Genomic DNA, 25989 nt, shown 5'->3' with positions numbered 1-25989 from the left:
TTCATCCTACCAGTAAAGACTGTGGTGCAATGGGTATTATTCCCTCACCCTGTGTTTTAGCAATAAAAGATTTTAGTATGTGTGTCTCTGTGAGCAGGGTAAGGGGATAACTATATAAGTCAGTCTGTCACTGAACTCTAAGTGCTTTTTTCTCCCCAGATCAGTTTGTCTTGACCAATGGGAAAGTTTCCATCTGAATAATGATTTGGACTTGATTAAGACAACCTGTAAGGGGTTTACTACTTATATAATGGAAGATTGTTGATTGGTTATAAAATTATGGTCCTTTTTTGTGTGTTCTTTTTTTTCCCCCTAAAGATTGGCCCTGAGCTAAGATTTGTTGCCAATCTTTTTTCTTTTTGTCCTTCTCCCCACAGTCTCCCAGTACATAGTTGCATATTCTGGTTATAGGTCCTTCTAGTTCTGCTGTGTGGGGCACCGCCTCAGCCTGGCTTGATAAGCGGTTCTAGGTGCACACCCAGGATGCAAACCTGCGAAACCCTGGGCCACCGAAGCGGAGCACATGAACTTAACCCCTCAGCCATGGGGCTGGCCTCCTGTGTGCTCTTTTTGCTTATTTTTATTTTCTTATCTCTTTATAATATTTAGATATTGCTTTTATAATAAAATAGAGTAAACCCTTTATTCCACAAGGAGTAAGAAAATCATTTAACTTACATACGATTGAATTTAAAAGCCTCAAAAATTAACAGAAAAAGTGAAAAGTACAATAGTCATTCTCTTAGTTTTTGTTTCCCATGATGGCAAGGATGTAGTTCTGGCATCAAGGAATTCAGAACTTAATTTTTTACATTGAGGAGCATTTTTTTCTTCTGGAATAATTGCCAAAAGCTATGTAACTGTAGTAAAACCCACAACTCTTATGAAACTATATTTATTTTATTGTTCTATTGGCACAACAGTGCTGGGATTTCGGTTTTGTGTGATCACGTTCAAGAAGCTGGAAGCTTTCCTACAACTTTGCTCTCATGTCAACAGGAGAAACTGTTTTCATATCAACAGAGCAATTAGTCAGTGAAATCACAAACAGAATACTCATTTCTTAACACTTTCATGTACATGAGAATATTGTATACCCATGACAATTTTACAAGATATTATCATCATATTGTATGTGAATACATTTAGGCTAAGCAGTAAACTAGGATTAATATCTTGTATTTTTTTCTTTTTTTTTTTAAACATTCAGTCTATGTTGAGGCAAAACTGTGGAAGGTCTTACTTAGCAAGGTAGGAAAGAATTTAACTTAATTTTGAAGGCAATAGGAGGTCATTAAATTTTTTTGATTAGGAGAATGACAATTTTGGAACTAACTTGTGAAAGATTGATCTGTGATGATGGATTCTGTGTATTAGAAGGAGAACACTGGGGTTGGTAACTAGTTTGGAATCTTTCAACAACAGAGGTGTGAAGTCACAAGAACGTAAATCATGGCGATGATAGAGGTAGTAGTAGAGAAGAAAGAACAGTTGAGAGATGTGTTACTAAAGGAGACTTGACTGCCCATGGGCAAAATGGTGAAAACACTAGAATGTAAACTCCTTGAGAGGAAAGAACTTGCATGCCCTTTGTCATTTTTACATTCCCCATGCATAGAATTATGCCAAGTCCATAGTAGGGGCTTGATAAATATTAATTGAACAAATTAAAATAAAAACAAGTAAATGCACTAAAGTGTAATAGGTGCTGTGGCAGAGGCAGAAAGGAAGGTGTGGTAGGAGAGACACTTCAATTTTGTCTGGTGGATTAGCTAGAGTGTTCCAGGAAGACGAGGAGTGGAGAGGACATCAACACAGAGAGAAGAGGCAGGCTCTGAGGCATGAAATAGCATGGTGTGTGTACAGACAATCACTAGCAGTTGACCATTTCACCAGGGTAATGCACCAGGCAGGAAGGGGTAGACATTGGTGCTGGACTTGAAGAGCCTGGGCATCAGGATAAGGATTTTTGACTTATTGCAGGTTTTGAAACAATTGAGTACCTAAGAGGTTTTTACTATAGAAATATATCCAGTGGAAATGAGCAGAAAGTTTTGCAAGACCTACTTTATACTTGGAATAAAACATTGAGAGACCAAAATCAAATTAGGAGGCTACTGCAACAATATATGGAAAGAGTGATGGAGGCCTAGATTAAGAAGTAATGACAGGGATAGAGATCATGGCAAGGTTTCAAGAAAAAGTAGGAATTAGAAAATAAAAGACAGATGATGAATTAAAGGTATAGAAGGGTGAAGGAGATAGTGGAGTCAAGGATGAATAGCGTGAATCCCAGGGTTCCAACTAGTCCAAAGGTAGTACCACACGCTGAGAAATGGAAAACAAGAGGAGAAGGAGTTAGGAGAAGACAATAATGGAATAAATTTTAGGCACATTGACTTTGAAGTTAGAGGGACTAGCAGGTGGATTGGTTAGAGAGTGATCTGGACCAGAGATGTGGTTTTGCAAGTTGTCTGGGTCAAAGTGAAGACATGAAAATGGATAATATTATAGTGAGTGAGTGTGTTGAGAGAAAAGAGATTTAGATTGAGGGTGGAACTGTGGGGAATACCCACATTTAAGAGCCAAGTAGAGGGAGACATACCAGCAACAGAGACCAAAACTGAATAGTCAGGGATGTCAGAGGAGAACCACAAGAGCCTTTGCATCATATTGAAGTGTTTTAAATAACTGAAAGTTATAAAAAATCATGAAAGGGGTGAAGAGGGAGAATTTCAAGGAGAAATCATACCACAAATGCCATTAAGATTCAAAGGAGATGAACACTTAAAAATGACCATCAAATTAGACAGATAAAAAGTCACAGGTAACTTCTCTGTGAGCTATTTTGGCACAGCAGTGCAACTAAAAGCCAGATTTCATGGACTCAGAACTAATGGGTCACAAATCAATGACGCTATTCCTTCAAACTTTCAGTTGTGAAAAGGAGGGAGAAAAAGAGTGGTAGCTAAAGAGAATGTCAAGATTGAGATATACAACTAAGATATACAACCTGTGTACGGGGGAGGAGTTGGGGAGATAAAGCAGAAAAAAAAAAGATTGAGGACAATGTTATTTTGTATGTTTCTCTGTTTTATAAGGATGAGGGTGATGTGACTGTGACATCCAAATCCATATCACCAGCCCTGACTTACCCCCTTATATCCATATGAATGCTTGATATGTCTTGAAATTACTCCAGGCACCTCAAATTCAATATTCCATCTTCTACTCTAAACCTGTCTTCCTCCTGTATTTGTGTCACTTCTCAATAAATCAAACCAGAAGCCTATAACTCATCCTTCACCAACTACTTCAGATAAATGACCACCTTCTATATAGCTTGAATACATATACATATCCTCCCTTCTATTTCCTGGTATAGATCCTAATTCTTTCTCAGTGAGACTCCATCCTCCACCCCGTATCAGAGTGAGCTTCTTAAAATGGGATTTTGAACCTATTACCTTTTTGCCAGACCTTTTTTGGCCACCCTCTGCCCACAAGATAAAGACCTAAGCTCCTTAAAAGAGAATTTCAGTCTGAGGCATGCATTCATGACCTAACCTCTATGTATAAAAGAGGACTTCTGTCTACTAATCCCAAAATAACTGTACTTCCCTGAATACACCTTCTCGACACACTTTCTGCCACCTCTTCTGCTTGCCCCTTTTATCTGGAACAGCTTTCTGTACTTTCTTTGATTAAACTCACTCTTATTCATCTTTCATAAACATCATACCTTTTACTTAGCCTTTTTTGAAACCCTCCCAAGATCCCCAGGATGACTAAGTGCCACTTAACTACACTGTTATAGTGCCTTATGCACATTACAATCATAGAATTTCCCACCTGAATTGAAGATGTCTATATATGACTGCCTTCCCTTGGATTTTGAGCTCCTTGAGGTCAGAAATGATGTCTTGATCCTTCTTGTAAATTTGTATTTAGCACATCACCTGGCACATGGTAACTGCTCAAATGCTTGTTCAACTGAACTAAGCAGTGGAGGTGGGAAAGTAAAGATGCTCAACACAGAAGGAGAACCCATACAAAGAGGTTTGAGAAGAGGTGGTAGAGGATGGGGCAAGGATGATACATTATGGGCTAATTTTGAATAGAAGAGATACCTTTCCCTATGTGCCTAAGAGGAAGGAGATAAAGATGGAGGCAAATAGAAGGTGGGAATGGATGGAGTTTCAAGCTGTGGCTCTATTTTCTTTGTTAAGCAGGTGGTTGGACAGAGGGAGTGTTCTACCAAAATTTGGTGAAGATAGAGGCAGTGAAGAAACACATAGGATATATTTGCTCAGAAAGTAAGTGCACATTTTAAACGCTAAGACCCTAGAAACATTTTCTTCCAGAATGTGCCATCTCTTAAGGACTTATTCATATACTTGAAATTCTTTTCCGAGGCAAAGTTTTAGATATACTTGTAGCATTTTCTCTACAAATGCATCCAAACACTTGTTCCTCAAGATCTTTGCTTTTCTGCCAGGCTGCAGACTTGCCACCAGGGCTGGGATTGGTCATTGGGATATTGCTGTTGGTGGAGTCCAGTGAAACATGACTCATAGCAAGGCTACCTGCACTGTGGGAAGAGTAACTGTAAATCATCTTGAGAAAGGCAGATTTTGTGTTAGTCTCTTGTTTACAAAGAATAACATAGCATTTGGGGAAGAACATACAACACAGGATCCCGTAGTTAGATATCAAAATAACAATAATCTCGACAGCTGGCAAATATTTGCCAAATGTGGTAGCATAGACAGGGATGAATATGATCCAAGCTATGAAGTAAATGAGCATGCCGAATGTTATGAATTTGGCTTCATTGTAATTCTCAGGTAATTTCCTGCCTTTGAAGGCAAATATGAAGCAGATAAAGGCCAAGATGGCAATATAGCCCAACATGGTGCCAAATGCGAGGACAGATCCCTCCTCACATTCCAGGATAATGACTCTGGGCAAGGAGACATTCTCTTCCACAGTAGGTGCTGCTAAAATTACCCAGAGTGTGCAAATGACAACCTGGATACCCGTGCAAGTGAAGATGATGGGGATAGGTTTATAGAGGCACTTCAAAAAGTTCTGCAACTTGGGATCGAAGCTGAAGGCTAGCAAAATTTTCAGAGACTTCATCAAAATGCAGGAGATGCAGAGAGTAAAGCTCACACCAAACAGTGTCTGCCTGGTTTTACACGTGAAATCCTGTGGTTCTCCAACAAAAAAGCCCGTGTTGGCAAAGTTGAGGAAATGACAGAGAAGGATCACATAGCAGACTGTCAACCCCCCGGATGATTTCACAACGGGTGTGTTCAGGTTTCTTGTAAATATTATGCCAATGGCCAGAACAAACATGATTCCCAGAAGGGAGAGGGCCATGAGCAGGATAGCCAAGGAGTCATTCCAGCTGAGATACTCCACTTCCTTTTCAAAGCACACGGTGCTCCTTACTGGGGCCCAGTGAGTTTCGTTGTTGCATAAAAGGCAGTGATCCATATCTAAAAGACAGAGGAGATTCAGTTATTGCAAACATTTAAACCAGGCGATTGTCCACAATGCTACAAATGAGACTCCTTCTCGTAATAGTCCTGACTAGAAAACGGATATAGATAATTGTCACATTGGTTACTTATTAAAATAAAGCATGCACAGAACCCAAAGAAGGTGAGAGAGAAAGGGTGAAGGTGAGAGAGAAAGGGTGAAGGTGAGGGAAGAGGAAGAGAGGAAGAGAGAAAAAGAGAATTTTAAGTCAAGCTGCAAGTCTTTAGGAAATCAATATACTCAGGATAGATGCCTTCCTCTTGTGAACTTGCTGGTGGCAGTTCAGGGACTCTGTTAAGAAAAGGGGCCATGGAATCAGACATATTTCAAGTCCCTTTCTGTATCACTTAACGATTCCCGTAATCTTGAGCAAACCAATTGAACTTTCTGAGCCTATTTCCAAATCTCTTTAAAAATTTTTTTAAAAAGACTCTGCCTTATTGGAGTGCGGCACTCAGTGAGATAATAAATATAAAATGCTTTGCGTGGAGTGTTGCTCACAGTAGGCACTCAATATGACGGGGGCTGCTGTTATAAATAAGGCTGCAATTCTTTTAAAAGCAGAGACAATACGGTTGTGTCACCCTAAAAGCTTCCTAAAAGTGAGATAACACAAGATAGTTATCAATGACAGTTGATGAAGAATTAAAGTCTATTTATCCACCCAGGAGTTTAGTATAATTGAGCCACTCACACAGGCAGTGATAAGCTTGAAAATGATTTATGTTGACTTTTTTTTAATAAGGATTTTTTTTAAAAAGATTGGCACCTGAGCTAACATCTGTTGCAAATCTTCTTTTTGTTGTTGTTTCTTCTTCTTCTTCTCCCCCAAACCCCGCCCCCCCAAGTACACAGTTGTATATTCTAGTTGTAGGTCCTTCTGGTTGGGCTATGTGGGACACCACCTCAGCATGGCGTGATGAGTGGTGCCAGGTCCACACCCAGGATCCCATTCGGAAACCCTGGGCTGCCGAAGTGGAGTGCATGAACTTAACCACTCAGCCATGGGGCTGGCCCTGATTTATGCTGATTCTGACTGCAGGGTGGCATAAATAGTTGATACCAGAGTGGTGTCTCTGGGAGTGTGATTGCATTTGCTCCCTGTTTTCAGCCCCTATAGATGGGGTCCTAATTACTTCCAAAAAGCCTCTCTCTGGGCATCCATCTGATTACACTCCACAAAGCCCATTCAACTTTATAAAGGCCCCGTGGTCACTTCTTCATTCACCTGAAAGTCAAATGATGTTTCTGTTTATAGACTTCATTAGCTTTCCAGCCTCCTCCTCTTTCCAAACCCTGCTTCCCTACAAATACCCATTCTTTTCTGTCCTCCCCTTACCTACTGCTGCTGGTACCTACCATTTCATTAGTTCAGAGAACATTTATTGACCTTGTCTGTGTATAAGAGCTGTGTCCTGGAACCACAGAGAATAGGAGATGATGTCCTTTCAGATTGCCTTAAATCCTTGCTTTTTCTCCAAGGTTGCCCTCGGTCTCCTATACTTGTTCTTGGAAGCAACTTACTCTGGTTATGAAAGACAACCCAGATTGTATCTTGAAGGACTCTTGTACATCTTTATGGGAAATAAATGCTCCATACTCTCTTGGTGTTTTTGTTTATCCCACTTGGCAGACAGGTGCTAGATACCACATAGCCTGGAAAATTTGCTCTCCCTCCAAATCACCTAGTTATTTAGACAGCACAGTCCATCTCGGGTTGAGATAAGTGGCATTTTTGTGAGGTAATGACAGAACACGGATATTGGAATGTTTACATTGCGATACTTCTCCCTTGGAGCCAATAAGGAAAAAGAATAAGCATTTGGGAACTATTCCAGCTCCGGGGTTCTCAGCTTTTATATAAGATGAATAGGAATGCTGCAATAAACAAGGGAATATGATGTTTTTAAAGTAGGCTTAGCTCCTGGGATAGTGCTGACAGCTCCTTTTAGGGCTCCAAAGGCTGCTGACCTCACTCTTGTTCTTTAATTTGTATATTTTGCTCTGATCTCATCAAATTGTTATAGATAGGTTTGGCAAACAATCAATTAGTAACATCTTATCTCTGTCAGTAGTTCATCCCCTTGTCTCAAGGAAGATTCTTTCTCTTTAGGCTTCACTGTTGCCTATTGGTAGGAATAATGAGATCTCCAGGGTGTACACACCTCTGAGTTTCTAACATGCTCAGATTAGTCAATGCAGTATTTATTTATTTATGGTTATTGTGCCCCAATTACAAGTCATGCAAATCTGTGTAGGGGACACATGGACAAAAATTGACAGAGAACTCGCATTGTTTTAAGAGGTGCCGGAGAAGAAGTCCAGTTGTGGGGGATGACATCATCCCCTGGAAGTCAAGTTCCTTTTCTCTCTCTATTATGTATTGGTTGTGCATCTGCTGATATAATAGAGAAAATTCAAAGACAAAATGAAATCTTACAGGAATTTAGTCTAGCAAGGGCATGAGATGCTTTTTTTTTTCCCAAATGAAAAACTAAGCCAAAAGAATTCATGTAAAAAAAATCAGCCTAAAAGGAATGGTAAGGATCATATGGTGGGTCACTGTACCTGTCGTAGTGACTGCAATTACCTGTCTGATTACTGTAGTGATTTTCAGGACAGTCCACACATTCATAGCAGCAGATATGTTGACTTTTTGTAGTTTTCTTCATTTGCCCAGGACTGCATTCCTTGGAGCATTTAGATTGAATTTGCTGCAAAATGGAAAGAAATCCCAAATGGATTTTTTAAAAGATTGATCTTAAATAATTTTGTATTTTGATCTTTCTTTCCATAGTATATTATAATTTTTTGTCATCTGGAGAAATGTGAACAAGTTTAAAAAATAGAAAATATTTCAGATAGTGAAACTGTTTTAGGAAGAGCACAGCTTTTGTCACATTAATAACTTCTGTAAGGAAATAAGGGAAATTAGCTCTTTCAAAAGCCCCTAGCAGAGGGAGAAATGTGTAGTGGTGGAGCTAAAGAAGGAAATGATGACTTAGGAATTTCCAATCATGTGCTGTATGAAGAGTTCAACCATATAAGAAAATAATATATTCTTGGACTTTTATATTCTTTAGAAGAAGGTTATTAATAATGCTGTCCAAAGACCATGTCCAGTCTAATCTTAAAAAACAAAACAGTGGAAAATTTTGAATTCAAAACTATTAAAGTATGAGTCAAAAAGACAAAATCATCCTGAGAATTTAGATCATAATTCTGCACGTCCCAATGTAAATCACATGTAGCATTCTATTTTCATGGAACCCTCTGTTTTCAATCTAGCTAATAATTCTTTGCACTTCAGCTGTGTTATTTTTTCCATTCATAGTCCCTTTCTCATGGCACGTCTTGTGAGATAATCTGTTATCGTCTTACTTTTGTCCTTGGGAAGCCAAACCAGAATGAGTAAGTGAGACTTTCTTCTCAATTCTCTTAATAGCTATTCCTGAGCCTGGAACATAGTCAAAGTACTAAGCTAACCAGTCTTTCCTCTAGAAGATGAAAATGAACTGGCTGAGAGAGAAAAGCAGCCAAGATTCAGTAGCCCTGTGTCCACAAGCACTGGCTTTCTTGTTTTCAACACGGTTGTTGCTGACCTGGGTTTTGAGCTGGCAGGATATCTGCCTTGTGGATTCCCCAGGGCAAACTTTTAATTGGAAGTATCCACACTCTTGGAGGGTGCTCAGAGGACACAAAAGGATTTAACTACGAGATAAAGCTGGACATCATTAGGGGAATAAAGTGAAACCTTTCTTCCCAGAAACACTGTCTCTTCTCTCCCCACACATCAAGAGGTAGCAAAGACATTCTAATGTCTAGGATTGATAACTTTGGAACAGCAACAGATTTAGGGTTACCTGATGTTTTGGCCTATGAGTGTGTTTTTTTTTAAGGTATGCTTTTTTTTTTTTTTTGGTGAGAAAGATTGGCCCTGAGCTAACATCTGTTGCCAATCTTTCTCTTTTCTTTTTTTGTTTTTTGTTTTGCTTTTTCTCCCCAAAGGCCGAGTACATAGTTGTATATCCTAGTTGTAAGTCATTCTAGTTCTTCTATGTGGGATGCCGCCATGGCATGGCTTGATGAGCTGTGTGTTGGTCTGTGCACAGGATCTGAATTGGAACCCTAGGCCACCAAAGCAGAGCACATGAACTTAACCACTCAGCCATCGGGCCAGCTACTGGACTATGAGTTTTGATGACTTACCAGAAATGTTGATACCCCAACGAGCCTGCATATTGATAAGCAGATCTTGAAATCTGACCTAGTTGATCTCAGATACTGTTGGTATCTACAAACTTCTTGAAGTATTTATGGGTGTTTCCACCAAAAAGGAAGACTTGTCCCTCTTTTCATGGTGGTCAGCCCCTTCCATTTAGTCTCTAAAAGCCCTATCAGTTATTTTTCTTCCTATCACCTCCCCCTCATTGGTGTTTCTCCTACAAAGTCTGGAGGTAAGTCTTGGTAACAATAAATAATAGAGAATCCTCTCTGTATTCAATAAAAAAATGAGACACAGCATAGTTTAAGAGACCCAGTTGAGTTACAGTGTTTAGCAGAGTGCTGGGTTCACAATGTGGTTGTGAGGATAGTGGTGATGATAACAAAGATGGCGAAAGTTTGAGAACACAGAAGGATGGCTACACTTCTATTTTTCAAGGGAAAAGTATCTTGCTTTACTGAAACTTATCACAGGGAAAATGAGAACTAAGAGAGTGGCTTAAAGCATTAATTTATACATTCCTTCATTCAACACGTATATTTTGAGTGCCTATTATATGCCAGGAACTTTTGTAATTGTTGGAGCCATAGCAGGCAACAAAACACAAAAAATCCATACTCTCATAGACCTTCAGTTCTAGTTAACAAGGTTGACAATAAATAAGACAAAGATAAGCAAAATGTACAGAATGCTAGGTAGCAATAAATGGTAAGGAGAAAAATAAAGACAGGAGGGTGTATAATAAGTGTTAGGTTGACATTGAAATTTTGAATAAGGTGACTGAGGAAGGCCTCCCTGAGATGGGGATGTTTTAAGAAAGACAGAAAGGAAGTGAGAAAGTGAACCACCTGGACGTGAGAGAAGATTATTACAGGGGAAGGAAACAGCAGGTGCAAGGCCTTGAGCTAAGAGAAAGGAAGGCGTATATGGAAGAGTGAGAAGGCCTGTGGGGTAGGAGGAAGGAGAGGGTATGGGGAAGGTGGTAGGAGATGAGGTCGGGGGACTGGTGGCAGGTCATGGAAGGTTGTTAAAGACATTGGCTTTTACTCCGAGAGAAATAGGATGTAGGGAGGATTCTGAGCAGACTGTTATATTTTACAGGGTTACTCTGGCTGCTGCTTTAAGAACAGACTGAAGTGGGTAAGAGTGGAGGCAGAGAGCAATTGGAAACCCACTGTCTTAATCTGGGTGAGAGGTGATTGTTGCTTGGAGTGGAGTGGCAGCAATAGAGTAGAGGACAAAAGTGGTCAGAATCTGGACCCATTTTGAAAGTAAAACTTCGATGGGATGTGGAGCATGACAGAAAGAGAAGTGACAAGGATCCCACTGGGTTTTTCCATAAGCAACTAGGAGAAGGGAGTTCTTATTTATTGAGATAGAGGTAGGTTTGGGAACTCAGTTTTGGAACTAATCAGTTAAGCTATTAGACACCCAGGTAGAGATGTCAAGTAAGGGGTTGTATATTTATTTAGGTTGAAATCCAGAAGATAAAAATCTAGGAGTCATCTGCCTTCCATATAATGACATTTTTTTAAAGTCGCGAGCCTGGATGAAATCACTAAGGAAAAGTGCAGACAAAAAAGAGGAGCTGTTCCGAGCTCTGGGCACATCAACATTTATAGGCAGTGGGAATGACAAGGAACCAGGAAAGGAGACCGAGAAGCAGTGGCCAGAGATGGAGGAAGAAAGTCAAGGGAGTGTGGTATTGTGGAAACAAATAAAGAGAACATTTCATGGAGGGAAGATTAATTAGCCTGTGAGTGAAGTAAGATGTTGTTTGGATTCATTAACATTGGTGAACTAGACAGAAAGAATTTTGATGCACTGGAAAGAGTTCAAAAGAATTCTTGGAGGAGAGAAATTGGGATCAGTGAATATATTCAACTTTTTCAAGGAGTTTTGCTGTAAAGAGAAATAGAGGAATGGGCCGTATATGGAGGGGGATGTGCACGTGTGGGGTGGTCAATGGAGTTTCTTTTTTTTAAGATGGGAAGAATAACAGCATATTTGTATCATCATTTAAATAACGCAGAAGAGAAAATGCTTGAGGATGCAGGAAGAACTGGAGAATTGCCAGAGCAACATCCTTGAGTAAGTGAAAGTGGTTGGGATCCAGAGGACAAGTGGAGGAACTGACCTTGTCTAGGACCACAGACAGTCCATCCGCAGAGCCAGATGGAAGGCAGGGATATGGGCACAGATATGGTGGCAGGGAAACCCTGATTGTTTCAGTTTTGTTAGTGAAATAGGAAGCAGGGTCAACTAAAAGAGAAGATGGGGAAGATGTGTTGGAGTCAGAGGAGAGAAGAGAAAGCATAAAACAGCCATCTAGGAAGGTGGCAAGTTAATGGACTAAAGTAATAGTCCAATTGTCCAGCAGCATTAAGGGCCTACTCGAGGTTTGAGAGCATGAATTTAAAATGAGAACAGTCAGCAAGGTGTTTTTTGTTTTTGTTTTATTTATTTTTTGCCAAGTTCAGCGACACGGGATCTATATTGATTAGACAGAGAGTTGAATTTAACCTGGATTACACTTTGAATGAATATGATGAAGGGAGAGAGAGGGGGAGGGAATTGAGAGTGTGTACAAGGGATCAATAAACAAGTTGATCATGGCATTTAAGGAGAGAAGTTGGAGACAGTGAACAGGCCTTAGAATGACTAGAGGTCCTGGTGGGGTCAAGGACTTTTGCAGTTGAGTTACCAATTGATTTGAATGCTACAAAGCAGCCTACAGCAAAATTACCTTGAGATTTCTGAACTCGTTTTTTGCTTCTTGGTCTGTGATGATGAAGACACCATTCTTCAGGTCATATTGTGCCAACTTGGTGATAGTCATGTGGCCATTGATCTCCTTCCAGAGCACAACATCATATCCAGTATTCATATCCCCATGGGCATCAAAATGAAATGAATTACCTCCATCAGTGAATGTCACATTTTTCAGTACATCAAGTAACTATAAAACATAAACACAGAAACAAACACTAATAGAAATATTCTAAGTGTACCCAGTAATGTAGTTATAACACTGCCTTACAAGGAATATCACTTAAAGATTAGAAAAAGGACATTCTGGATCAGTGAGTGTGGTAACTAGTTGAGAAGTTTCTTTAACTACCTGGCAACAATTTGAGAATTCTAACCTCATTTCTGCCAAAGTCTTGCTATGTGAATTTGAGAAATCAAATTAATGTTTATGGATGGTAGTTTCTCTAGCCTGTAAAATTAAAATCTGAGTATCTTCATTTTTCCACATTGTAGATTTCAGAATGGGTTCTCTGGGGCAGATGTCAAGGCTCTAATTCTGGCTGCATATCTCATTAGTAATGTGATCTTGACAGTTACAATTACTTTCTAGGCCTCAGTTTACTCATCTGTAAAATGAGGTAAATGAAACCTACCCTATAGGATTATTGTGAGGATTAAATGTAATTATGCATGTAAAGAGTTTAGCCCAGGATTTGGCACAGAGTAAGGATTAATAAAGGTTAGATTAATATCTGTTAATACCTATTACTAGCTAATGGGGATATTGTGCAGATAATTAAAAATGCTCTGAGTCTATCAACTAATAATGTCACCTGACATTCATATGTTATTGCTAATACTCAAATCTGTGATATCATTTTACTCAGTAACAACTCAGTGAAGCAAGCTGAGCAAGGATCAGCTTCCATTCTTCTTAGATGAGGATGCCCAGCAAGGGTGAAGGAACTTATCTGAGGACAAGCATCTTGACTTTCATTATGAGATCTTTCCATTCCATCTAACAATATATTAATTCAAGATCTCCTGCTATTTTTTCCTTCTGACTCAAAAGCAATCATCAATGTGCCATCTGGAGCCACAGAATGCAGGAAAATTCATCCTTTTTTTCTAGAGTCGTAATTGGCCCAGGTCCTTGGCCAAGTCTGAGTGGGTAATCTAAGCCAATAGTTGTCATACTTGCCATCCTCAAAATGAAAACTGATGGGACAGATCTACAAACCTGGGAGACAGTCCAAAAACAGCAGCACCCTGCTCCTGGGCATGTACTGAGGAGCGTCCTCTCCAGAGAAGTTTAGTTGATGGGCGTAAGTAAGATAGCTTCTAGCACCTGCCCTCTAAGTCCCTACTTTGTTACTCATTTGGTGGAAGATATGGATCTTACTATCTCCAATGGTTTTCAAGTTTCAGTGATTGAGTGCATAGTAAAGTGACTTCTAAAATCTGTTTTCAATTTAATTCATAAAATGATTTTTTTTAACTTGAGAGGAAAGAATTGCCATGAAAAGTTACTTGTTACCCAATTGTACAGTGAGAACTTGTATGCAGTACAGCTGGGACAGGAAACGTTTAACTGACAATAAGGCAGCCATATTGAGCTTGCACTGCAGAGGAAGAACACTGGGCCAGGAGGGAGGAAAACAGGTTGCAATTCTGGCTCCACCATTAACTTGATATATAATCATGGCTAAGTAAATGCCCTCTCTGAATGCATCAGGCCCACTCATTATCTAAATGTACGATACTGTGCAGCTTTGTTGGGTGCAAAATCTATGGAATGAGTTACAAATTGTTCTACTTGAATAGAATTATTCTTATTCTATTCCTTCTCAGGTAATCTTTTATGAAAGTTTCTTTCCTTTAATTTTTTTTGTTCAACAGAACATAAGTAAATCAAGCTATATTTTAAAGTAAATATAATAGCTACAATAGTCATGTCAATGACCAAATGTCACTTCAGCTAAGTCTCTAAGTGTGTGTATTGATTTTATTATACATCCCTACAGATTTCATAGTTCCTTTAATGAATGTCAATTAATTAGTATTACATTAAAGAAGCAGGATATCAGAACTAACATGGTGAAATTAACCAACAAAATCTTATTCTAGTAATTGCCTGGAAGATAAAAATGGAGGGAACAAAAATAAAAGAATAAGTAAGAGCCTACCGTTAATGTTCTCACCTCTGCCTGTGTATTGATTTTTCTTCTGTTCCTTCCTTAAGCAATATACACACGTAAGAGGAAACATATCCTCTTCCACTCTTGCATTTGAACTATAATTTCCACCTGTTTTTTTCCCTGCATTTAATTAGGTTTTACAGGGTAAAGTTCTGACACATATATGTTCTGTAAATAATGATAACATTATATGATGTAAATAAACTAGCACAATTCTATGCTTGTTCTTACAGGAAAGAGGGTGGAGGCAAATAAAACAGTGCATTCATTACTTGTTAAATGTGACAGAACATTTGCTCCCGATTAAGGCAAATTTTGAACACTAACATTCCAGTTATTAAGCTATTAAATGCTTTTCCCATCAATTATTTGTTTTTCATTGAGACTCTGAAATTCACTGTAATTGACACTACAAAATTTAGAGAGTAGGATTTGCATTTCCATTATTGTATTATCCACTTCTGTTTGGTAATGACCTGTATTTGAGAACAAAAGGCAAGGGGGCCACACCAATTAAGGTGTTGTGATTGATGCTGTCTTCCATTTCCATAGCTTCTCTGATGTCCGCTCTATCTCCACAAGTAAGCTGTGCTTGGGAAAAGAGGTATCTTTGTGAGTAAATTAGAGAACAGCAGAGGAAGCAGCCTTGCATCTCTGTCTGGTGCCCAACCTATGTCTTTTTCTTTTGTGAAGTTTTCCAGGGTGTAGTGGAAAGCCCACTGGACTAAAGCTGGGGCAGTTTCACTGCTAACGATTTGGGTGACCATAGGCCAGACCCTTATTGCTGAGTCCCCCTCCATCTCTAAACTGCTATGTCTCAGTCACCAGTAACCCTTCCTCTTGTCACTTCTTTAGGATGAAGTATAAAGAATATGAGCCCTGTGGACCTACCATAATATTATAAAGATTAGAAATCATCTATGTTAGTGCCTAGTACAGTAGGCCTTAAAATGTTTGAGTTATTATTTTCCTTACCACTCCAAAATCACTTTCTTCTTGGAACATGTCTCCTCTGACTTTTGGACTAATATTCAATCATCATTGCTACACTAGGATGTCTCATAAGTTCTTCAAACTCAACATCTCCAAAATGGAATGCTTAATATTTCCTCTCCCTACCAGGACTCAACTTTTCTCTGTGTTTCCATTTCAATAAATGGCACCAGTTGCCCAAATTTTTGAATTGTTTGCAACGTCTTTGCTTCTCTCTATCATCCTTTACACCCGATCTCACTCCTAATGTTCCTCATACTTCCTCTTAAATATCCATGTGTATGTTTCTCCATCCTCATTGTCACAGCTGTAGTACAAAGCATCCTTTTCTTATGCCTGTATTACCAAACTCACCTTTCTCCCTCTAGTCCTGTGTCCCTCTAATCAACACACATGACAGTGGGAATACTATTTCTACAATGGAAAGCAGATCACATTCCTCTCTTGTGTAAAAGTATCTTTAATTGGCTCCTCTTTGCTCTACCAAGTCCAAATCTTTAAATATGGTTTGCAGACTTTCTGTTTCAAGGATAGTCCCTGTACCAGCAGTATCAGCATAACCTGAGAGGCTTTTAGAAGTGCAGACTTTCAGGTCCCCCTTGGGACTACTGAATTAGCATCTGTGTGATAGTAAAATCCTAAGGCAATTCAACTGCACATCAAAGTTTGAGATGCTCTGATCAACAAGGCCCTAATGATGGATTCTTCACTAGTCCCGCCAGTCTCATTTTCCAGTAGTTTCCACAAAAGTCTCTAGTTCTATGGCATGATTTTCTGCTCCCTGAAGATACCATGCTTTCTCTTCCTTCTGAGACTTTGGTGGAATATTTCTGCCCTGGCTAATTCCTACTCATCCATCACATTCACTGGAGATATCGTGATCTTTGGAGAATGTGCTCTGAATTGCTAGTACTGAATTAGTTGCCTCTATTACGTGCGGCTCTGCCATCTTGTGTTTATAAGAAACACCGCGATGTATCATCCTGTATTGTAATCAGCTCCTTAATTGTTTGATTGTGTACTCTACTAGACTCCTTTAGGGAAAGAACTGTCTTGTTCTCTATAATATTTTTAGCACTCAATGCAATGCCTGGAACATTGAGACATCCTATAAATATTTTCTAAATAAACATATGAATACAAGTTTGACTATTAAACATTCTCTCATCTCACGCACATCACTTACTACCTTGTACATCATCAGAAGTGAAGGAAAACAAAGAAGAAAACCAAAATAACTAGTCACAACAGAGAGGTGGTATCCTTGCACACATCTGAGAAACATTAAAAATCTGTTGAAGTAAAACAAACATGACTGTGCTGTCCCTGAATACCACTCACAGATGTAAACAAATACAGAGCCAAAGTAAAGACTATCCTCAAATACTGGGGGGAAAAACCCTTTAAAGTTATTTGAATCTAAAATTATTCAGAAACTATCATTCAAATAATGGTGAATTTTGCCAGGGTACAAAATAATCTTTAGAAACGCACCTTGGATTAGTTCCCCGAAATCTTGCTGATCTTTTAAGTTTAGTGTCTACGGAGATTTCTTCATAAAAAGACAGTTGTTTGCATTATTTGTGCTACTGAATCTGGCACAGATGCAGCTCACTCACATGGAGATCAAAGGAGCAAGTCACTCCCCTATTCCTCCTTGCCTATCTGTTTCTATGTTTCTAGATAAACAGGCTCCCAGGGCCATAAAGAACGACCTCAGGCTTCTAGTGTTTAAATAAAACTTTTAGAAGACGCTACTTGGATTATGCTTTCTTAACTCTTTTCCTCGGAATGTTTGAGACTTATTCCTGATTTAAAATACTTTCCCAGATCTTTAGTAGATAAATCGCTCTTGCGGTTTGTATTTCTCTTTTCTTTTGAGCCTCTTTGTGTCCCCCCTCTTTATCCTGTCTGTCTCTATGGTTGTCTATTTTCTCTCCATTACTCCTTCTCAATCTCTCATTCCTAAAATTCCATGTAGTAGTTTCATTACGGTGGTCCACTTAATTTTTAGTTTTACCAATCCTTCATTGAAGGTTTACAAAGAGTATGCTTTCAAATAGGCATCTTAAAACTATTAAGCATATAACTTTTTTTTTAAAAAAGAGAGAGTTTTAATTTAAAAAAGATCCTAATCTCTAGTCTTATCTCTTCATGAGGTTTTTGGCCTTGTGTTTACAAGGTGCAAACTAGTTTTAAAATGAGCAATTTGAAACACTCTATGACCATCACATTATCTACCCAAATGTAAGTTTGTCAGCTCAGAGCTTGGAGCTTGTGTTGGTGGGTGTTTAAAGTAAAAACAACAAAAGTAGAAATAGCCTGTCCTGAATACTTATTTATATGATCAGAAGAATTGGGTCTTACTCCCTTTCACCTTCTTTTTCCTTAGGAATTTAAAATAAATGTATTTTGGAACATGGTTCTGCCTCAAGACATTGCAATTTGTCTTTGAATACACATTATTGAGAAATTTGTTTCTAATGAGTAAAATTTTTCATCATTTGAAGCAACAATTTACTTTTAAATACCTTGTTCATGGACATTTAAAAAACGTAATGGAAATTTTTCACTAACTAGGGCCGCATTACACTTTCATTTGAACTTCTCAAACTAATCAAAGAGAGGAAAGGGAAAGACTTCTTTTACAATTAGTGGTGCATGTAAACCTGAGATATCATAGGAATTACCCTGATTGACCTAATAACATTCCAATGAATGTTGGAATGTTCCAATTCCATTCCATTGGAACCAGACTGGAGTCCTAGGGAGACGGCCTTAAGTAAGAGTCATAACTGGAGGCTTTGGGACTATAAACCATCAGAGACATCATGAGAAGCAAAGGGCGCGGAATCAGAAGACTGAGACTGAAGTCGTATTTCTGGTGCTTCCTAGCTTTAGTTTCCTCATCTATAATATTTAGTAATAATAAAAAGGATCCTTAAACATGCCTGGTCTTGTGTTTGCTAAGAGCATTAAAAGAGGCAATTCATAGGAAGCACTGAAAAACTGCAAGATCAGATATAAATCCATAAACTCAAGGAAAATAACACTATCACCAGAATCTTCTTGGACAACAGAAGAACATAACTTTGGTGAGTCAAAATAGGAGGTAAAGGTAACATAACAAGTCTCATCCTCAAGAACAAAGAGCTAATGGTAGAAAGGGAGGTTATTCAAATACTGAAGGTGTCTGCTTCTAAAAGGAATACGATTAAGAGCAGTTAATTTAACTGTTTGCAAATTAAAGCAGGGAAGGAAATGGAGGAAATGATGGTAGGGGGATGTTCTCGGTTGTGTGAGTTAGTACCTCCCATGGTTGAAAGGCGTTAGGGTTCTGACAATCTTGAGCTTGGCACAGATCCTGAACTGCATAACCAAGGGCAAACACTGCGAGCTGAATACTGTGAACAAATCCTGGCTCAGTGTAATCCCACAGGAAGTCATTTCTCAGAGAGAAGTTCCTTTCTATATCCTTGTTAGCCTTGTAGGTCAAAGTCCCCTGAGAATGGTTGGAAATGCATTGACTCAAATCACTGTCCTTGACATGAGCACAGGCAGACAAGAGCATGGCATATTCATTTAAGGGCTTGTTATTATCACTGGGAAATAAATGCAGATTTTGTAGAAAGGAATGGAAAGAGGACATATTCCCTCTTGTAAAGGTAAACCCCACAATTTTGCCAATCCTTTTAATGTTAGGAATGGTGGTAATCTTGGTGGCAGTTGACCAAATATCGCTAGCAATCCAGGTCTTATTTACATTCCTTTCAATGGCTTTATTGAAGAGGTTGAAAACATGGAATTGCCTCAGAAATACCACAATGACATTAACCTGGGCTTCTGCTATGATTTTCTCAAGTGCCTGATTGATCCCGACTTCAATTGTGTTATCTGAGAGGAAGGCTGGGATAACTTCTTTGAAGGCTATGCACACATTATTTGCCGCGGTCTGCATTGCAAAAGTGTTGAGAGCCAATCGTCCATAGTCATCATCTGTGGTTATGATGCCAATCCAGTTCCATCCAGATTTCTGAATTAGATGGACCATTGCTTTAGTTTGGTAGAAGTCACTGGGCACAGTCCGTAAAAATGAAGGGAAGCGAATTTTGTCGCTTAGGATTTCTGCAGTTGATTCATAACTCACCTGGAAATTGACAGAATCTTTTAGTTACAGTGTTGATGAACTCCAGGTGGCTGTTCATGTAGATGTTCCTCTCTGATTTCTGTGAGTTTCCATAACCTTTTCCTAAACTCTCTAGTCCTTTCCATCCTTCCCTTTCAATGAACTCCTACTTTCAAATAGCTTAAATCATGATATTTGGTATGTGGTGACTGTCTAGAGTCGTTGCTCTCTAATCACTTTAAGTTATGCATAGTATAAGCCCTTGAAGGGGTCAGGCTCTAACTTTTATCTCCATCGCACTTCTATATCCATTTATATCTGTCTTATCTCTCAGGCCAGGACTGATTGTGGATATTATCTAAATATTTAGAAATAAATACAAGAAAAATGCAGCTGGTGGTGATTTTTATTCTAGGTAAAATAAATCATCCAGTCAAATAATCATCTAGTCTAGAGGTCAGCAAACCTTTTCTGTAAAGGACCAGATAAAAAATATTTTAAGCTTTGTTGGTCACATATGCTCTCTGACATATATAATATATATATTGGGGTCTTTTTGTTACAACCTTTAAAAAATGTAAAAATCATTCTTAGCTCCACAGCTCAAGAGTTTGAGAGTCACATTTGGTCTGCAGGCTATGCTTTTTTTGTCCCCTGAGCTAGTCAAATAAGCAGCAACATTTTGGGGGTCCTACCTAACATGTGCAAAGTTGTACCTGATTTACTGCTTTGGTGATTTTATTCTAGGGAGAATTATTGCCTTCCAAGGTGAATTTTTTTTTTTTTTTTACAATTTGCAGCCTCATGGTATGGTGCAAAGACAATAGGCTTTGAAGTCAGACAAACTTAGAATCCTGACTTCAATAAATTTGGGAAAGTTAGTTCACTTTCCTTTACCTGTGAAGTGATAGGATTCTTGTGAAGATTAAAAGAGAAAGTTTAAACGGATATTAGCACATGGTGGACATTCACTAAAGCTTAGTTCCTTTCCCAGCACGTGACACTGCTACACTCACCAACATTGTGAGAGCTGCGCTTCTGCAAAATCAGCGTTACCCGTGGAAGTCTCCTTTCCTTTGTGTTGTCTATCATGGCAATTACATTTTACATTAAACAATCATTGTTACAAATAGTCTACTTTTCTTATCACCTGACTCACATTATACATAGTCTAGAAATTTTGAGCCAAAGCCTTATCTCTGAGATGTTTGGGGGAATAATTCTTTCATTTTGTCATTTTGGACTTACAGTTTGCATTACCAACGTCACTAGGCTATAATATAATGGAACTCTCAGAGGCTTTCATAAATATATGCATTTATTTACTCTAGCTCCAGAAAGTATATATTTTGTATATAAGTGTATATTTTGAATTCTTATACACATTTATTATATTACATATTTTTTCTATCTTTCATTTCTATCACGTGGTCATTTCTTTTTTTCCCTTTTTTATTGAGGTAGCATTAGTTTAAAACATTACATAAATTTCATGTGTACATCATCATATTTCAACTTCTGTGTTGTCTACATCATATTCACCATCAAAAGTCTGGTTGCCATCTGTCACTGTTCAAATGTGCCTCTTTACCCCTTTCACCCTCTCCCCACCCCCTTACCCTCTGTTAACTTCTATCAGATGGTCATTTCTTGATAATCTGACTATAAGCCTTTTTCCTTTCTAACTTTTGGCTTTGAATCTTCCTTGAGCTTAAAAAGCAGTGACCTCGCAAGTTACAGGGTGATGTGATATGAAGGTGAGTAGGCTCAAAATGAAAGCCAAGGGAGATTGCTGGACTCTGAGGAATGTGCGAGCACTTAGTGCAGGGTTCTCTAATATCTGTTTTGGTCTTTCAGAGATGTTTTTACTTACTTCTTGGTTATTGGTTGGCCTTACAGGAGGTATGTAATTCCACAGTCTCTGCTCAAAGCATTCCTATCATACTCAGAAAAAATTGCAAACCATACCACAGCTAACAAGATGCTACACGAGCCAGCCTTTGCCTGTCTCTCCAAGTGCATCTCTTACTATGCTCCTTTCTGCTTAAACTGATCTAGCCACGATGACCTTTTGTTATTCTTTGGACAGTTCAATGTTGCGCTTGCTGTTTTCTTGGTCTGGCTACTCTTCTCCTCTCCCCCATCTTACCTTGGCTGTCCCTTCTCATTCAAGTTCAGGCTAAACGTCACTTTCTCAACAAGTCTTCCTTGACCTCCATACCCCCTTACCCTTCATTCTCTTCTCTTTTCTTCATAGCATCTGACTGATTGTTAATCCAGAAACAAGGCAGTTGAGGTGCTCAGAAGTTTGTGTCTTATCCAAATCATGCTGAAAACTGCCAGAAACTAGACCTGACAAATTGAGGGGTGTCTACACCCTTAGTGCTTTGTCCACTCTATTGTCTATGATAGGGCACATCCTTTCTTTGACAGAAGAGAATGAAAGGTTAAAGTAAAGGCAACTGCCTAACTAGTCTCCCAGGTTACCCTGATCTGTTTATAATAAAGAATATAATCAAAACCAACATATGGATGTATAACAAAACCTACCTGTGGCATGAGCTGCAAATTCAACATCCTGGAGACAGCCATGGTTATTTCTGAGTAGCCAGCACCTATGACAGCCTTAACCCTTGGCATGTAGCTGGAATAATCACACTTTAACTCCACGATTTCTCTGGAGCAGTTGAACTTAGAAAGAAACCTCAGAGCAGCTGCCATTGCCACTGTGACATCAGTACAAGTGTCATAGATTTCATACCCCAGTTTGACTCCAGATAAGAGTGTTGAATTATTGATCATCTCAATGCTGTATATCATGGCAAGAGTATGAAGAAAGATTGATATGTCAAAGCTGTTGAGAAACAAGTATTTTTTGAAATCAGAACATAACTCTTCTCCACACGTGGTGATATCTCATTTTATCCACATCTCTGCCTTATAATAGACAATTTCTGGATCAGTGAAGCTTACTTCTTGATGGATCTAAACTTTATTTATTTAAAAACAATTTCTCATGGAGACTTTAGAGGGTACCTAGGAACCCACACTTTCTCAAATACAGTCTATGGAACAAGATTTAACCATTTCTTAATGAAGTTGGGGATCATTTTGATTACTCGATTTAGCCTTCTGCAGTATGAAGATGTGTCTGGTTTTTGTTCCTTTTTGTAGCTCAATGTCAGCATTTTATTGCCATCCAAGTACCTCCCTTTTAGACTCACAAATCCATTTTTAAATTTTCTGATTCTAATCTGCTGTGGTTGAAAACCAGATTAATAAGACTCTTAAAAATTACATATAAATATGCTCTGGGAAAACCCCAATAGCCTTCTTATAGGTAAAGTGCACTATTTTAGTTCCAACACATAGATAATTCTTCTTTTGGAGAGCTTTTCCAGTTGACTTCTTGATTTGTGATTATCCCAGAGCACTGAGTTGTTTGATTACTGATTTACTGTTAAGTTTATTTCATCCACCATGTTTACAAAAGGTTATAAACAGTGCCTAATACATAGTAAGGGGTGAATAAGTGTTTTTTTAAATGAATAAAAGGAGGTATTATTATTCAGGGTTTTGATATGCTAATGTTTCCTTTTAATGAATTGAGTTATGATAAATTAAATAAAACAATTCGAGTAATAGTATTTGCCATTGTGGTCTATCTAAATGTGAAGTTTGACAAATCAGCATTAAGTTTTTAATTTAAAGAAAGAAACAAGGAAGAGGAAAGGTTAAAGTGATGAATTGTCTGCTATTTAAAATGTATAATATTTTCAGAGTTTCCCACATGTTAGCTCCATGACAGTCTGAACCTCGTTGGTAAATTCACCTCAGTTTCCCAGTGGTTAGAATTGGGCCTAGGTAATGTCGGCACTTAATAAAGGGTTGTTTAATGTTGAATGAATACTATTTCTTTCAGTGACCAACAGTAAGATGAAAGGATGTTCAATTCAGTGATTTTTTTAAAGAATAAATTTGGTTATTAGATCAAATGATTCTTTACTATTTTCCATCGTTAGTAGTTGGCCTACGGTTGTAGTTGGCCTATGGTTGTGCACCTCAAATTTGTAGTCATTGTTTGGGTGCCAGCTTAGTGCTCTGAAAATCTTCATTAATTATTTTTGGGTATTTCCTGGTATTCCTGATAATCAGCAGTTATGATGACAGTAGCTCAATATGCCTAACTTCTGGAGAGAATGCCAGGAAGGAATCTCAGTGTGACATGAGATCCCATTTTATCTGAAAGCATTCTTAGAGGGCTTGGTAAATACTTTTTGATAAAGAGAGAAAAAAAGGGAGGAGAAAAGAGAAGATTAAGTTTACATATAAAAACATCAAGATAGAAATCGGGATTTTAGAGCTCGAAGAAACCATGGGGATCACATTGCCATAGCAACAGAAGCTGATGCTGCCTGTGTCCTTAGAGGTTATCCAGGCCCTTACTTTGTAGATGAGAACACTGGATACTGGAACTCAGAGTTTAAGTGATTTACCTAAATTTACAAAATTAGTTTGTCCCCAAACTGAAATTAGAATTCAAATATCCTACTCTCCTTGAAGAAAATCTATTTGTAACACACCCCACCCAGCTTTACTATTCCATATTACACTGTGCCAAATGTCTTTTAAATAGTTGAGCTTTCACAATGTAAAGTGTTCATCAAGGAAGAAGGAATAGTTTCAGTTGAGATTAGGTCTTAATTTATGAAAGAATTAGATTATTTCAAGAATGAAATGAAGACAGTGTTGACAGAAATGTTAGTGTAGAGAAAAATTTTAAATGTAGTCTATTTTTAACAAATAATTAAACAAGAGATCCATGTTTATAACAAAATGCATGTTGTGGGTGGTAGAAATATTAATGTGCTATGTATGCTTGTGGTGGACAGGCCACAGTGTCTTATTGGTTTTCTCAAGTGACTTCATGGATTTTTTTTTTTAGGCAAAATCCAAATAAACATATTAATGTAAAGCATTAATTGCCTCTGCTCTTGAAAGTTGATCATACATATAGTGCTGATTTATCTCTCTTTTAAGGAATGATTTACTTCCTTAAAGTAACCAAGATTAACTATATGTAATTTCAAGATACGTGAGTTTAAATTTTATTAAAATAATTTAGATGTTAATACAAGTAAACATTTACATGATACAGTCTCCCGATATAGTCTTGAAATCTAAATGTGCTCTGTGAGGTTTTACTCACCCAACACACTTCTGGATTTCGGGTCGTCTGGGATAGTCATCTGAGGACAGCATTTTTTCATGAATGGCAAACAAACCTCCAATCATGATATGTCCTGGAGAAGTGGCAGCCACAAAGTCATCAGGGGTCTGGCAAGGCTGAGAAGAAGCAAGAATAATCACAAAGCAGATAATCAGTATAATCAGTAATGCCATGTTTCTATCTCATTTGCTCACTTCATGCGAGTTCTTAGGAATCGAATAATAAGCTCACAGAGTGCCAACAACATGGGTCCTATTTCACTGTAAACACCATGTAAGGTATAGGACAGTGTTAAGGACCAGAAACACTCAATATTCAGATGCTTGATGATAGTCAAAACAACTCTTCACCAATAAGAACATATCAGACTCTTAACACTCCAATGTTGGACATGTATGAGAACAATAACACTCGCTGGTAGAATTAGAAACATAAGTTTCACTGTGGTAGCACTCTTTCACTCCACTGTTAAGTCAAGGTCTTTGAGTCAGAGCAGCATTTCTTTTGAAGCAGAATGTAGACTCTTTAGAAGGGAGCAGTTTGGGAAATGGATAGTTCTGCTTTTCCAAAAGTATCACATTCAAGGAGCAAAACCTTCCGTGTAGTTTATAAACTGTTTAGAAAAATAGCATCCTGCTTTTGTTTTTCCAGAAAAGTTCTATTTTAAAAAAGTGAAGTTCAGTTAAGTTTAGGTGTTCATCAAGTTCAGTTTACAAGTGTCAGAAATAGGTAGGTTTTGTGGTGACGGGGAAAACTAACAACGAGATGAAACCTCTGATATAGTGTTTTGGTTTGAGCAAAAAAGGTCTACGTAGATAACTGACCTTTCCACAGTTGCTTGTGGATTTTTAGTTTTATAAATTTGGGACTAATTTCAATTAGTCTTAATTGAATTAGACTATTCTTAAATGCTTAGGAA

The 25989-nt window shown here is 38.3% G+C and overlaps 1 protein-coding gene across 1 annotated transcript; it reads right to left on the bottom strand.

The window, feature by feature from the left end:
* Positions 1-4389: 4389 nt before the first annotated feature.
* Positions 4390-25243, bottom strand: GPRC6A (G protein-coupled receptor class C group 6 member A). Its single transcript, XM_046674607.1, has 6 exons — positions 25050-25243; positions 22391-22694; positions 19025-19861; positions 12519-12731; positions 8138-8261; positions 4390-5504 (listed from the first exon to the last, which is right to left on the bottom strand). The coding sequence occupies exons 1-6, from the start codon at positions 25241-25243 to the stop codon at positions 4390-4392; spliced, it is 2787 nt and encodes a 928-aa protein (XP_046530563.1).
* Positions 25244-25989: the final 746 nt, after the last annotated feature.

The sequence above is a fragment of the Equus quagga genome, chromosome 11 (assembly GCF_021613505.1).
Source record: "Equus quagga isolate Etosha38 chromosome 11, UCLA_HA_Equagga_1.0, whole genome shotgun sequence".
In the NCBI taxonomy this organism is placed as follows: Eukaryota; Metazoa; Chordata; class Mammalia; order Perissodactyla; family Equidae; genus Equus; species Equus quagga.
The sequence above is the reverse complement of the archived record's forward strand: the minus strand, read 5'-3'. Positions and strand labels throughout refer to the sequence as shown.